At 40.1% G+C, this 14,159-nt stretch overlaps 1 protein-coding gene across 2 annotated transcripts in view; it reads left to right on the top strand.

The window, feature by feature from the left end:
• SPDEF (SAM pointed domain containing ETS transcription factor) overlaps positions 1-11,968 on the top strand; it is a 41,375-nt gene extending 29,407 nt beyond the window's left edge. For both annotated transcript variants that reach the window (XM_073616004.1, XM_073616005.1), the window contains 4 exons: positions 1,911-2,108; positions 3,322-3,369; positions 7,456-7,608; positions 10,930-11,968. In XM_073616004.1, coding sequence (XP_073472105.1) covers positions 1,911-2,108; positions 3,322-3,369; positions 7,456-7,608; positions 10,930-11,108 — 578 coding nt within the window. In that variant the 3' untranslated portion in view covers positions 11,109-11,968. The remainder of the gene's footprint in view (positions 1-1,910; positions 2,109-3,321; positions 3,370-7,455; positions 7,609-10,929) is intronic.
• Positions 11,969-14,159: the final 2,191 nt, after the last annotated feature.

The raw sequence follows: 14,159 nt of genomic DNA, 5'->3' as shown, positions 1-14,159 counted from the left end.
ACTTATTTACAAGTGTCAAGCCTTTTTTCTGCCCAAACTTTGCTGCTAGGAGGAAAGGCATCTAGGAAAATAGTAAAACGACCTGTGTACAACGGGCCTATAGCTATTCTTGTTAAAGTGATTACATGTATTTAGTATTTATACATTTTAAATTATTCTTTAAGAAAGATAAACCTACCTACATAACAAAAGCAGAAACAACAGTTACCAGATAAGCTCAGGAAGATCTAAAATACCTTTGCACCCTTGTAAATATTTTCTGATTATCTGTTTGTGGATTTAATCACAGTGAATGGAAATGGCTAAACATGGCAAAAAACAAAACATAAATGCATTTTGTATTTGTGATTGATGGCCATGAGTCCATTTTTTCCCTCTCTTGCAGAGCTACACTTTCAGGTGTGTCAGATAGAATGTCCCCATTGGGTGTCATGGTTCCTCCCATCAGCCTCTGTGTCACTGCAGGACTCTGTTGCCAGAAGGTGGAACCACATCACCCAGCAGGGGACACCTTATCCGACACATCTAGCAGCAGTGCTACTAGCTCTGCAAGAGACTAAACATGCCAGAGAGGTAAGAATTAATTATTTTCTATTAAAGGTTGAAATGTAGACTACTTGCTGCCATCTATTCTTTAAAAAAATTTGATTGTGGGACTGTATAGTACAATTGCAGCACTACATGTAAATAAGACTTTAAAGCGGAGTTATGGCGAAAAAAAAAAAAAATTTTTTTTTTTTTTGCATCCTAGCATTTTTGCGATGAAATTTCAAAAAGACTATACAGTAAAACCTTGGTTTGAGAGTAACTTGGTTTGAGAGTGTTTTGCAAGACAAGTAAAATGTTTTAATACATTTTGCCTTGATATACAAGCGATGTCTTGATATAAGAGTAGCGTCATGTCACAGCTGAGTATATAAAAGAAGAGAGGAGCCTCTAAGTGTAGCAATATGGTTACATTTAATGAAGGTACAACATTTAACAACTTATTGCTACACTTAGAGGCTCCTGTCTTCTCTTTTATACCCTGTAAAAAAAAATGCTTTGATATACAAGTGCTTTGGATTAAAGGCATGTTTCTGGAACAAATTATGCTCGCAAACCAAGGTTTTACTGTGCAATGATCAAGATCGCTTGTTAAAAATATAAATATCTTACTGTTATCTTTAATGCCTCCATTTGTGGCCATTTCCATCCTTAATGTGGGCATGTGAAGCCCAATCTAGATCGCTTCCTGGAATACCTTGGGAGAGGTGCATGCTGGGTAACCAGCATGCACTTCCTGATCTCGCGCATGTGCGATTCAACGGCGGCCATAGCGCCGAACACAGTACTACCCACAGACTCCTGGGAAATGACATCATTTCCCAGGAGCACAGGCGAGGTAGGAAGTCTCGAGGAGCTCTGCGGACCAGGAAGTGGCAGATTACGAGGACTACATAGCAACAGGCCCTTTCTGGTAAGTATAAAAAAAAATTTCCTTCAAATGATTTTTTTCTAGGTTAAAAGGAGTCTTTTAACATTTTTTAGAGTGGAACTCCGCTTTAAGGCATTTTGAACAAAACATTTTTATTTACATTTTCAGAACATTTAACATGATTGTGGACAAAAAACCATGGAAGGAAACTTACGTGTGCTAAGGGTATCATGATCTTAAAATAAACAGCCCTGCATTTATAGTTTTGATTTTTGCATAAGCTTAACCACTTAATATTTTAATGCAAGCTAGTTAAAAAATATTTATGTATCAGTGCCTGTGAGCTGTGTTTTATATATATCTATATGCAAATACTTGTGTATTTAGTAATTTGCTACGGGCAATAAAATGGAAATCCTATTTTAAATATAACTCATGGGGTCGTTATAAAAGGTTATTGTCCTAAACTTAGTGCTTTCTTTTGTTTGATCAGATCCCATGGAATGGTCCTCAGGTAATGTTCAGAAGTGGATTCTATGGACAGAGCACCAGTATCGCCTTCCACAAGTGGGTCGTAGCTTTCAGGATCTGACTGGAAGAGACTTGTGCGCTGTAAATGAAGATGGTTTCCGAGACAGGTCTCCACTGTGTGGGGATGTCTTGTATGCTCACCTGGACATATGGAAGTCAGGTAAAACACTGGAAATCATATTTTACATTTATGATTGACGCTAGAATTCTTTACACCTATCTTAAACTGCATATAAATGCCAACAACAAACTTCTCCTAATTTCTTTTGGGCAGTTAACCTCTTTTTGAAAGCAATACAGAGGGCAGATGCGTGGTTGGAGACTGGGGGCTCCATTGGCACCTCCAACGGCAGCTCACAGTGAATTACCGATGATAGGGAGCTGGTAGGATCAGCTCCCAATAATTTCAGAACTGTGCGCCCTTCCTACTGGCTTCATCATGGCCCATTTATAACACTGACCAATGGTTAAATATACCATTTAAAGAATTTTGCTGGTCATTTCAGATATTTAAAGCTAGTTATCGCAAAAAGATCATTTAGCTCTCATAGTTCTTATCTTGGGCTACAGAATTTTCATTGTCTATGTTGTAGAGATAGGAATGTGGCAGTGTTGGGTAGTTAAGGTATTAAACCCTCAACAGTTTTTAGTTTAACACATTGAGCACAATAAAATAAACATTTCCCAGTAAACCGTTTTTTGAGATTCTTATCCTAGCACTTGCAGTTTACAACGCTTTTCAATGCTGCTGGCTCCTGCTGTCTCTCAGGTCTGCTTCCCTGAACCTTTGGTCTTCAAAGGAAAGAGTTAGCAGTGGACAGTACAGTCTCAAGTCAGTTTGTTAGCTTGGAGAGGGAGGAGGGAGGAGCAGGGGGAGTGATTTGCTATCCTTGCATATGGGGCTGTGTGTTTCTACTGATACACAAAATGTAGGGAGGCACATTTCCTGCATGCAAGGGTGGCTCCATAAGATACTGCAAAAGAAAGAATCCACCCTGAAATTGGAAACCTGGGGCTGCAGTCATGGCACCAGCTTAAACAGGAACGTAGTCAAGGAATAAAAGATAAAGAAGCAGCACACTAAATAAATGATTATATCAGCTGTTGCGAGAGCTTAAAAATGAGGGTCTGATATCACTTTAAGCAAAGCAAAACTGGGCAGGGCTGATACCACTAGGTCCTCAAAAATGCTGAGTGTTGTCAGCCTACAACAGGACTTAGGAGCTAAGTGTATTTTTGTAAGATTGACAGATAGTTTTATGTACTTTAAAGGGATAAAATATGGGCATGCGCATTTATTGTAGAGAAGTACTCCATATATTTTTTATTATTTTGTCCTGACTTATGCTTTAATGTTGCTTTTGTCTCTGTAGCAGCTTGGATGAAAGAGAAGACAGGATCTAGTGATATGAGATACTGTGGTAAGAGAGATAAAGTATACCACCTATGTTGCACTGAGCATATGGTAGCAGTTATTACTTAATTCTCTATAACCTTGGGGGTTATGGACACATCTAAAATAATTCATTAATGTGCACCACTGATGTTTACAAGGTCAAAAACTAGTGGGAAGAGCCTACTAGCATCTTACATCTCTTCTTGAATTCACTAGTGGTGAGAGCTCTCCTTCATTTTTCTTGGTTCCAGTACATCCCATCCTAGAGTCTCACCTTTCTTACTACAACGTGGCTGTAGCTGCATTCCACATAATATAACATAAATTCAAAATTCAACAGACAGCTCGTGCTTCCACCATAATTGCCCAGACAGGTGTGCATATCTGAAAATGTATGTCTAGAGATCGGACCATCTGTGTCCCCTTGAAAAATTTGTAAATTGATTTAACTTTCTCATTAATTTTAGCATATATATAATACAGTGCAGACAGATTTAGCAGGGTTTCCAAAGTCATTATGGCTTGGACCAAAGACTTGTCTTGTTATTCTATACTGTGCAATGTCTCACTCTTTTAAGCAAATAAACAACCATTCTGGTTATGGTGAAGTAGGCTAAAGAGACCAAAAAGCCCACCCTTACACACACACTTAAAAGAGAAGTATGGGCTTTGCCAAAAAAAAGAAAAAAAAAAAAAAAACAAACCTTATACTCACCTAGGTAGAATCGGAACGATGCTGCGTCTGTCCGCTACTGGCTCTGCACAGAGAACTGAGCAATCAAACACCTTGATTGCTCAGTTCTACCCCTCTGCTCTGAGCAGAGAGCTGGGACTGTCAGTCTCTGGCTCTCTGCTCTGCCCCTCCAGCACTCACTGGAGCGCTGGGCTGTGGAGGGGGTTGGAGGGGCTGGCTCGGGCTCTCGGATCGTGGAGAGGCTGAGCCAGGTGCTAGTCCACGCTTTTGGTTGGTCGGGACCTTTTCAGAGCCTGGACTGGCTTTGTGACATCAGCCGTCAATGGGCTTTAGCTCGTTGTTGGCTGGAAACAGGTCACAGAAATTTCAAACGAACTGCATTCCTGTGATCCATAGGAGAAGTACAGCCAAAAAAGCTTTAATTAGTGAGAAACACAGTAGAACCTTCCTAAAATAGAAGGTATGTGAGTGTTTCATTTCCATCGCAGACCCCCAAAAAATTGTTTATTCCCTTTTCAGGATAGTGGGCAGACTGATGCAAATATTCCTTTTATGCCCCGGTGTCCAAATGTACACCCAGAAGCCCTGCTTTATAGTACAGATAAAGCCTTTCAATTGTCATAAATCAGGGCGCAGAAATGGGGGAAGTCAGATCATGCACATGGTTTCACCATGCTTTCCACAGTCTTGGAAATCAACCAGCATCCTGGCAAATTATTATAAGAACACAGTTCCCTGATCCAGAATATGTAGTAATTGAAAACAACAGCAAGCACACCCAGGCACTAGCTGTCATACCCTGCATTCCCATCAGCCACCACTAGAGGGAGACTCACATAGATACAGATTCCTATTGCTGGTAAAAAGATCTGTTCTTGCCTTTGGCAGCAATGATAACATCCACAGAAATACACTAATCAGCATGCAATCAGATTGCCCATCTCCTGTTAGCCAATTGCTGCAATTACAGACAGCATGAGGGCGCAGCCATAAGATTTAATCTCACACAAATTAGCAGTGAATTTACAACAGAGCATACAGGTAACTTGGTAATGCAATAATACTGTCTCTTTAGGAGTGTTGAATTCTTTGCTTAGCACACAAAAGGCCAAATTAGTCATTTTTATATGTAATATCCCTAGGTAGGCAGTGTATAGAGATATATACAACAGTAATTACAAAAAAAAACAAGAAATAAAATGGCATACAAAAGGTTTGGCTATTTGCCATAAAATAGAAAGGGAGAAAACAGAAATAAACTTTATTGTTTGGGCAGTATCATTTTAGCCTGTTGGTGGCACCAGGCTGTAAATTCAGCACCCAGCAACAAGCTCCAGATGAATTATACTGTTGATTTTGTTGCTATCTAATTTATAGTGGTTTCACAGTGGGACAGACACTTTCCTCAGCCAGGGTTCATACCCCTCTAATGCTTTGTATTGCGAGTTCCTATCTGCTTTTGAGTTTTGGGAAATGTCCCCCTGGTGTTGCCTTCCCAGTGCTCTCCTGTGACCCCCAACAGCGTATGCGCTCACCTCTGAGCGTGTGACACAGTAACCAAACAGTGTCTAAACACGCATTGGAGCCACTCCTGGGCTCATAAAGGGTATGCTGATGCTGATCTCCAACCCGCTTGGATAACACCAATGATTCACATATAAGAAGAAAGAAACTGCATAGCGTAATACAGTCAGGGATTTATTGAATAAACCATACAATTCCCCTCATGAGGGTACTCACAATGCACAGGTGCATGAGTGCACCATCCTATCCAGAGTATAGTATACAGGGAATGCTCGTATGGTGTGCGGTGTGGTGTGTTGGTGTGGCTGGTCACGTGACTCGTGGCCGCTTTTCAGCTCCGATACATGGCTTCTGTAGGAGGGGTCGAGATCCCCCTCTGACGTTAGCCGGGAAGATCACGTGGCCGCTTAGCCCCTCATGCAGAAGCCATGTCTCGGAGCTGTAAAGTATCCGCGAGTCACGTGACTGGCCTGAAGATAGCTCTAAATAGTTATTTACAAGCCTAGTTTTTAGAAAAGACATATACAGTGTGATATGCCAGGGTATCATAGAGGGGCTGGCAGTGACCATTTAAAAGTTTTGGATTTTTACTAATAGCGGTGGAGACAGAGACACACAACAAGGAGCTGACAGGCAGAGAGCAGGGGGTGAGAGGAGAGCTGAGAGCAGGCTGCAGATCATGGAGGGACGTACACTGACCATGGTGGTCAGGGCTCAGCAGCCCTGATTATCATGGTCAGTACAGAGAGCGGGATACAAGAACTGACAGGTTCGGGCAGGTTTTTTTTTTTACAGTTTAGAGGGGGGCAAATTACACAGCACAAGCACTGTGCTTTTTAATCTGCTTTAAGGGACCAGGATATCTTTTTTTTTTTTTTTTTTTTTTTTTTTTGGGGGGGGGGTTAACAAACACTTTAATTGAACAAGCTGAGGTTAGAAGCTGATTGGTTTCTATGCATGAAGTGAGCCTGATTTTGCAACCTCCAGTGTTAGTAAATAAACCCCTAAGAATAATATTGCATTGAAAAAGTGCTGACTGATTTGATTACACAGAAAGTGCATCAGCCCATGGTACAGTCGTCATGCACATTTGACTTGCTTTGTGCCTATGGAAAAGTGCACAAGATTGGTAAACTAAACAGAGAGCTATTTTACATGTTTCCACTGCAAATCAAGTACAAAGAAAATATATTTAGAAAAGAAGGTCTTTGCTTTTCTGTAGCTGCTCAGTTTTACATACATATGGTAAAATACTATATGGTCACATCAAGTTTGCCTGGACCATAGGATCTGGAAAATTCAGTAGTGAATCACATCTAAAAAATGGAGGAACGCATTTTGTTGAATGTCATTTAATGCATGGGTCATGAGACTGGAGCATCTTTTGCACGTACTAATGATTCTATTTCATTCTAGAGGTGATTGCAATAAAAATAAACAATTGAGTACTGTCCATGATATCTTTTATTTGCACTAACATCCACATTTTTAAGACAAGCTTTCAAGGTGTGCCTCCTTCTCCAAGGGTCCAACTGCTTGGAACTTGAAGAGGGGGTACACAACAAAAGCTTGTCCTATATCATTCTAGATATACCAGTCTGCCTGATGAAGCTGCCCCCGCAACTGTAACTAAGCTTTGCAAAGCCTCATATATTATTGTAGCCATCATAATTAATGTTATTTAACTGTATCCCTACTTTAAAATGCAAAGTGTATGGCTTTTTTTGCCAATGTATGTTGAAACTATTCAGTTATTACACTGTTATCACTTTCAAACACCCAATCACCTACTGTTTTTTTTTTTTATTATACTAAATAACATCCAGTATTGTGTATATTTCTTAAACAAATTTGTTGCTGTAAACCCAGTAACTGTGTGTTGTATCTTCTCAGGCGGAAATGCATCTGTTGGTGAATGCTGGCCAGACACAGAAGTAGATTCCTCCAGCTCTGGGCAGCCCATTCATTTATGGCAATTCTTGAAAGAGCTTTTGCTAAAGCCACACAGCTATGGAAGTTCTATACGCTGGCTTAACAAAGAAAAAGGTAAGACATCTTGTTGCCTTCGATGTTTCAAGGAAATAAGCCACCTCATGCACATTCGTTTTACCAGTGTCTGCAAGAAGTCCCAACAGGCAGGGATAGAATTACCATTATGGACACATCTGTACATTTAAGGGCAAATGTAGCGAATGAACTGTATGGATAAGTGACCTAAGAAGTAAAGAAACATAAGGAAAAACAGAAAAGCGCCTCTGAGTGCAAAGTTTAATGTACAGTAGCATAAATATTCCAACACTTACATAAAAGGTAAGGAATGGGTGCTCATATGAGAAAGGAGCATGCATGCTCCGTACAAGCTTCACGCATGCTCTGAAACACGTTGTGTTTTCCCCATATCCTGGTGGCATCACACGCCGAGAGATGTGGCTCTCTGAGCTGATCACACCAGCCTTACATAGCCACCTACAGCAGTGGTCATCAACCCTGGCCTCAGGGCCCACTAACAGGCCAGGCAGGTTTGCAAGATAACTGAAATACATCACAGCTGATATAATTTGCTGCTCGGTGATTGCAGTATTCTAGTCTGCATCTCCCCAAGGTAATGCATAAAACCTGGCTTGTTAGTGGGCCCTAAGGACAGGGTTGATGACCACTGACCTACAGCATTAGCTGGCTTCCTTCCTGGGTTACCGCGGTCCCCACAGCGGGTTCTCTGCTCACATAGGAGACACTGGAGACGATCATGGGTGAACTTCTTCCATATGAGCACACCATTCCTTACCTTTATGCAAGTGTTGGAATATTTATGCTACTGTACATTAAACTTTGCACTTAGAGGTGCTTTTCTGTTTTTCCCTATGTTGCAATCCAGAGTTGGCTTCACTCCTGAGAAAAGCTGTGCTCTTAGTGCGCGTTTCATTCCCAAGATCCATCATCCAAGATCCAATAGAAAAAAATCTTCAAATACAATTCTTTCCAAAGTTGAATTTTCTGTGTTATTGAAGTGGAGTAGAATTGAACCCCCCTCCCCTGCTATGCAGAGCCCCAGTCGTGAAATCTCCCCCAATCCCATTATGATCATAGCATGGTGAGAAATCAGCTTTGTGGCAAAAGCCATTTGTGTCACTAGCCTGTGAGATTTAGAGTATTCCTGTGGGGCATGATAAAGAATTTAGGTACCCTGCATTCTCTAGTGCAGTGGTTCTCAACCTCGGTCCTCAAGAACCACCAACAGGTTATGTTTTCAGGATTTCCTTCATCTTTCCCAGATGTTTTAAATTAACATCAACCACTTAGTATATATGACAGCTATTTTATTTTGGGAAAATCCTAAAACATAGGCTGTTGGGGGTACTTGGGGACCGAAGTTCAGAACCACTGCTCTAGTGGTTTGTCTGTAGGAATATATTGAGAAATAACCAGTGCCATTGAAATGAGTGGCTTGGCTTTCTGATGGCTTTTTAGCATATCATGGTATCACAGGACCAGAATTCTTCATAGCTAATAGCAAATTTTCCCACAGTTACGTCAAAAGTGCTCTGCAACAGAAAAAAAAAAATGAGTACAGTGGAAATGCCAGTTTTATACTGCAGCTTAACATATGCAAATCATGCTGCAATAAAAAGGAAAACAAAGCTAAAAAAATAACTTGAGCATGACAATAGTAAAAAGATTAATTAGGTTGTGAGGTAAAAGGGTAACAATTTAATAGGCGATATAGAACACAGACCCATTATGCTACTAAATGTTTAATACAAAATTCAATCTAACTGCCAGTATCCAAAGAGAGCTCCTACAATATTGTAAAGTGTACTAACTTTTACTTTTTTATTGCACATGGAAATGTCAGTTATAAACTAGCTTATAAAATAAGTTTAGTTTTCAATTATTTGAAATAAAACCATGTGCCAGGTGAGCAATTTTGGTAAAATGAAATTGTGTAACTTGAAATAATGGGTCCTGGGTAGCTGAAAATAATACAGATCATACAGGTGCATTGGCGAGAGATGGCAGGCATCCAGTGTTAATTTTCAAGGTATTGTCTCTGGACCACTTTACCCACATTAACAATGGTGGAACTTGCTTATGCAATGCGCGTTGGCATGCCTACATGTAGTCTCCATTGGTGGCACATGTAACAATGTGACAATTGGGAGACATTTGTCAGCCCATAACAAAAAATGCCAGAAGAAGAACCTTCATGGTAGGATCACTAGGTATTATTATAATAAAAGCTGCAGATTTAAAAAGACTGAAAACAACATTTGAAATTGCATTAACATAAAACGGAAGTTTAGGCATGATTTTATAGCAGCCTTACAGATCCAGCACTCGGCACTATCACAATTTGGAGAAAGCTTTGTATTTTTTTCAGTGAATAAAAGCGGTTTTCTAGTTGGATGAGGTGGAGAGGGGATGGTGATGTCACAATCTCCAACTCATCCAATCAGAGAACAATTTGTATTAATTAAAAAAATACAAGGCTTTTTCCAAATGGTGGGACCGGACCCAGGAGACCACTGCTATCACTGTAGTAGTGACTCTAGGTGCTGCAAATCACTTTAGGTGACTACTGCAGTGATTTGCAGCATACACAGGGATCAGTTAGGTATGAGATATGCATACCTCAATTGGTCCAAGCCAAAGAAATATATAAATATAAAAAATTATACCAAAAACGTTAGATTTAAAAGGGGAAGTACATCCAAAGCTTGTGTGGCTGTACTTCTGAGGATCACAGGAGTGCAGTTTGTTCTGCACTACTGTGACTCATTTTCAGCAGACAGCGGGCTGAAGATTGCTGTTGGTTGATGTCATAGAGCTGGTCCAAGCTGGGGAAAGATCGCGACGATATGGTCCGACACAGCCCGGAACCCTGGCTTAGTCTGTCTTAGTGAGCCGTTGAGAGACTGGGCCAACTGCTCCCGCCCCCTCCACAGCCCAGCGCTCAAGAGAGCCCGGGGGGGGGGGGGGCAGAGCAGACAGCGGTGTCAGTTACCAGCTCTCTGCTCATGGAGCTCTGAGAACCGAGTGATCAGTGGTGTTTGATCGCTCTGTTCTCAGTCTTAGCGCTGGCAGGGAACAGATGCAGCTTCGGACTGATGCTGCATCCACCTAGGTAAGTACGATTGTTTAAAAAAAAAAAAACTCCTCTTTTAAGATTATTTGAGACTTTAGTGATAGGGTTAAGATCTGCTTTCAATTATCTCTGTTTCTGTGCAGGTTGTAGAGACTTACACATTTGTGAATGTTGCTGGCAGCTCTCACAGAAAGTAAATCTTTCATTTTAGGCTTAGGGAATCATTGATCCTTCTATGTTAGTTTTTTATGCTACTTTGCCCATATTGTGTGCTATTTTTACAGGTATTTTTAAGATTGAAGACTCTGCTCAAGTTGCACGCCTCTGGGGTATTCGCAAAAACCGCCCAGCAATGAACTATGATAAACTGAGCCGCTCAATTCGACAATATTACAAAAAGGGAATTATCCGCAAGCCAGATGTATCACAACGCCTTGTCTACCAATTTGTGCAACCATTATAGAAGATGTCAATCTATATGGATCCAAAACAAACTAAAGCTTTGTAAGTGAAAAAAACAGAAAGAGGAAATGAGACTCTAAACACTGGATGATCCACACACTGGAATACAGCAGTCCCATTGTTTCAGAGTTTTATATTTATTAAAGAATACATTTCTCTAACAAGCTGATCAAGGCTTTTAGATCAGCAAAAACTCAATATTTGCTGAATGTTATGCTTCAAGAGACTTAAACCAGCACAAGAGATGTAGAATCCAGTACATTTTCCATTTACTCAGTTATCATCACTGCCTGCTTTTCTTAGAGATACTCACTGATGTGAGACCTGCTGGACTCAGTGACCTTATAGGACAATAGGAGGTGGGTAGAGTAGGACAGAGTGACCACAAAGCACTGTAAAAATAATACAAAATCAAATACATTAGAGCAAAACTTGACATGAATGTATGCTTTGGATCTCTACTACATGAAGTGGTAATTTTTTTTTTTTAGATTAATTATTTATTGTAGCAGCATAACACATAAATTGTACAACATACTGAATGAAACTCAGAACTCATAGTGCCATTATGGGTGTAAAAGTACATGAATATACATTGTATGTATATATCACTGTTAGGTAAAACTTAGTGTTGTATGTTGATAGACTGTTTTTGCTGGATTATTCATGTGATCACTTTTTATTTTACATTTCAGCCTAGCTCACAATACTGCCAAATAAACTGATTTTTATAGATAAATTTTACCATTCATAGAAAAATGTATATTTGTACACATTTTTCTTTTTGCTTGTTTTTAGTGCTTTTTTTGTGCCTTCCACAGTTTATTTACAAGTGACACATTAAATAATATTTGTATTTAACTGGTGAAAGAATTATGTTATGAGCTTCTTATGTTGTAGAGAATATTGTTTAGCCCTGGTTCACACCAGTGTGATTCGTCATGCAACTTGACAGTTCAAAATCGCGTGACACGTCACACCCCATTACCGGCAATAGAGATGTTCAAATCACTGCGACTCAAGTTGCAGCGACTTTGGAAAAAGTTCCTGCACTACTTTTTGCGATTTCATTGCAACTTGCATTGAGTTCTGTTAAATGAAATCGCAAGCCACAGTGAAATCGGAGGTTTAAATCGCACTGATTTGCGGCTTTGAAATCATGCTGAAGTAGCACAATTTCAAAGCTGCACTGGTATGGTAGAATTTGGAGCTGTATTTTTGCCAGATACATTTCTATTACCTGTGAAATAAATACTGGATATGTAAAGTATTACCAGTAATTGCATGCTCAGTGGCCACTTTGTATGGGATACTTGTTACAACAAAGTGCCAGATGTAGTGGTTACAGCATCTCATAAATTGCTTACAGGGCATGTATATAAATTACTACATCTAAAGCTCACAGTATGTCAAAGTGCAATATAGTGTTCACCCTGTTATCAGTGGCCTTGTACCCAGTGGTATACCTATAGCCTGTTTGACAATCAGGCCCCTCTTCTATACGGCAAAATAAATTTTAGTAATCATAAAACAAACAGCCAATATATTACATTTCTGATTATTTTCTGTTAACATTTTTGTGAGCAATATTTGCTGGTTACAATGCCTTGTATGTTGTGGCTAGCTCTATCTACAGCACATGCAGAAAGGATTGTCACAGAGAGGCTTAGCCCTGGTTCACACTGATGCGATGTGGAAAACGCACAGGAATCTATGTGTTTCCCGCATCGCATATCACCGCAAAGCAATTGCACTTTGTTCATGCGATCTGCGGCAGGAGTCAATTAAAAGTTAACGACACCCCAAAAGTAGGTCTCAGTACATTTTACATTTTTACATACTAAATCAGATCGGATGGGTATGAGCACTCATGCGATCTAGTTTCAGTGCGGCAAAAAAAAAAAAAAAAGGTGGCTGCACCTTTTTCGCGTGGATGCAGTGCTATTCAAGCCATACAAAATGGTGGGCTCAAATCGCATTGCACAAAATTGCATGTGATGAGCACAGGAATGTGATGCGATTCCTGTGCGTATCACGTGTGATGCGACAGAGCATAATATCATCACATAAAAGTACAAGGTCATCACGCAGCATGCTAATTTTAATACATACTGCACATTAGTAAAAAGCCTAAAAGGTAATTACTGCTGAGCCTCCAACTGGTTTTAAAAAAGGAATTATCTTTACTGTGAGGGGTCATAAATGTAGATTTCTATTGTGCAATACACTTGTATTTAGTGGTAATCACAAACTACTAGACGCAAACAGCGCCTGCTTGAGCTTAGCTAAAACCCGACCAAACCCTCTTACATGTGATTCCAGACAACCACATAATACTTTACTCTAAAGACGTGCTTTCTTTGTCATTACTAAACTTCTGAAGAGACTTCCTGCTTCTAGCAGTTTGTAATCTCCAATGATTACATGTGTGCATTGCAGCACAGCAGTAAACATTTATGGAACATTAAAATAAACAAATATGTGGAGCAGAAATCTTCCATGTTCTCACTCCAGATACTGAAAAGCAGAATTTAAAAAGGACAATGTTTTGGGTTATTTACAAGGGCCTTGTTGTCCTGAGTGAGGATCCTCTATGATTAAAGTTGGACCTTCAGTCGTTTTTTTCAACTTTCCATCTATTAAATCTTCTGCCCTTCTGCTTGGATAGTTAAAAAAAAAAAATTCTGACAGTAAACACCTTATACAGCCCAATTCCTGTTTCTTGTCTGTTAATTAGCCTAGACTTATGACATCATGCATAGCTCTCTCTCTCACTCTTGTGAGTTTGCCAGGAAGGCAGGGGGGTGAGTCATAAGAGGACCAATGGGAGCTGGAGGTGTGCCTCTGTGTAAATCCAGGAAGTGAACAGGCAGCAGCTTCAGCTTCCCACAATTAAAATTGATGCAGCCAGACTCAGTGGAGGGAGATTTCTGAGTGAGGATCCTCTATGATTAAAGTGGACCTTTAAGGGAAGCTTCAGAATGGCAAAAATGTTTTTATTACAAATGATGTGAGCAGACTGCATTTCCATTGGGTGAAACATGTTAGGGGG

This window comes from Aquarana catesbeiana, linkage group LG02 (genome assembly GCF_042186555.1).
Source record: "Aquarana catesbeiana isolate 2022-GZ linkage group LG02, ASM4218655v1, whole genome shotgun sequence".
NCBI classification, from domain to species: Eukaryota; Metazoa; Chordata; class Amphibia; order Anura; family Ranidae; genus Aquarana; species Aquarana catesbeiana.
Note: the sequence above shows the minus strand (reverse complement) of the source record. Positions and strands in the feature narration are given on the sequence as shown.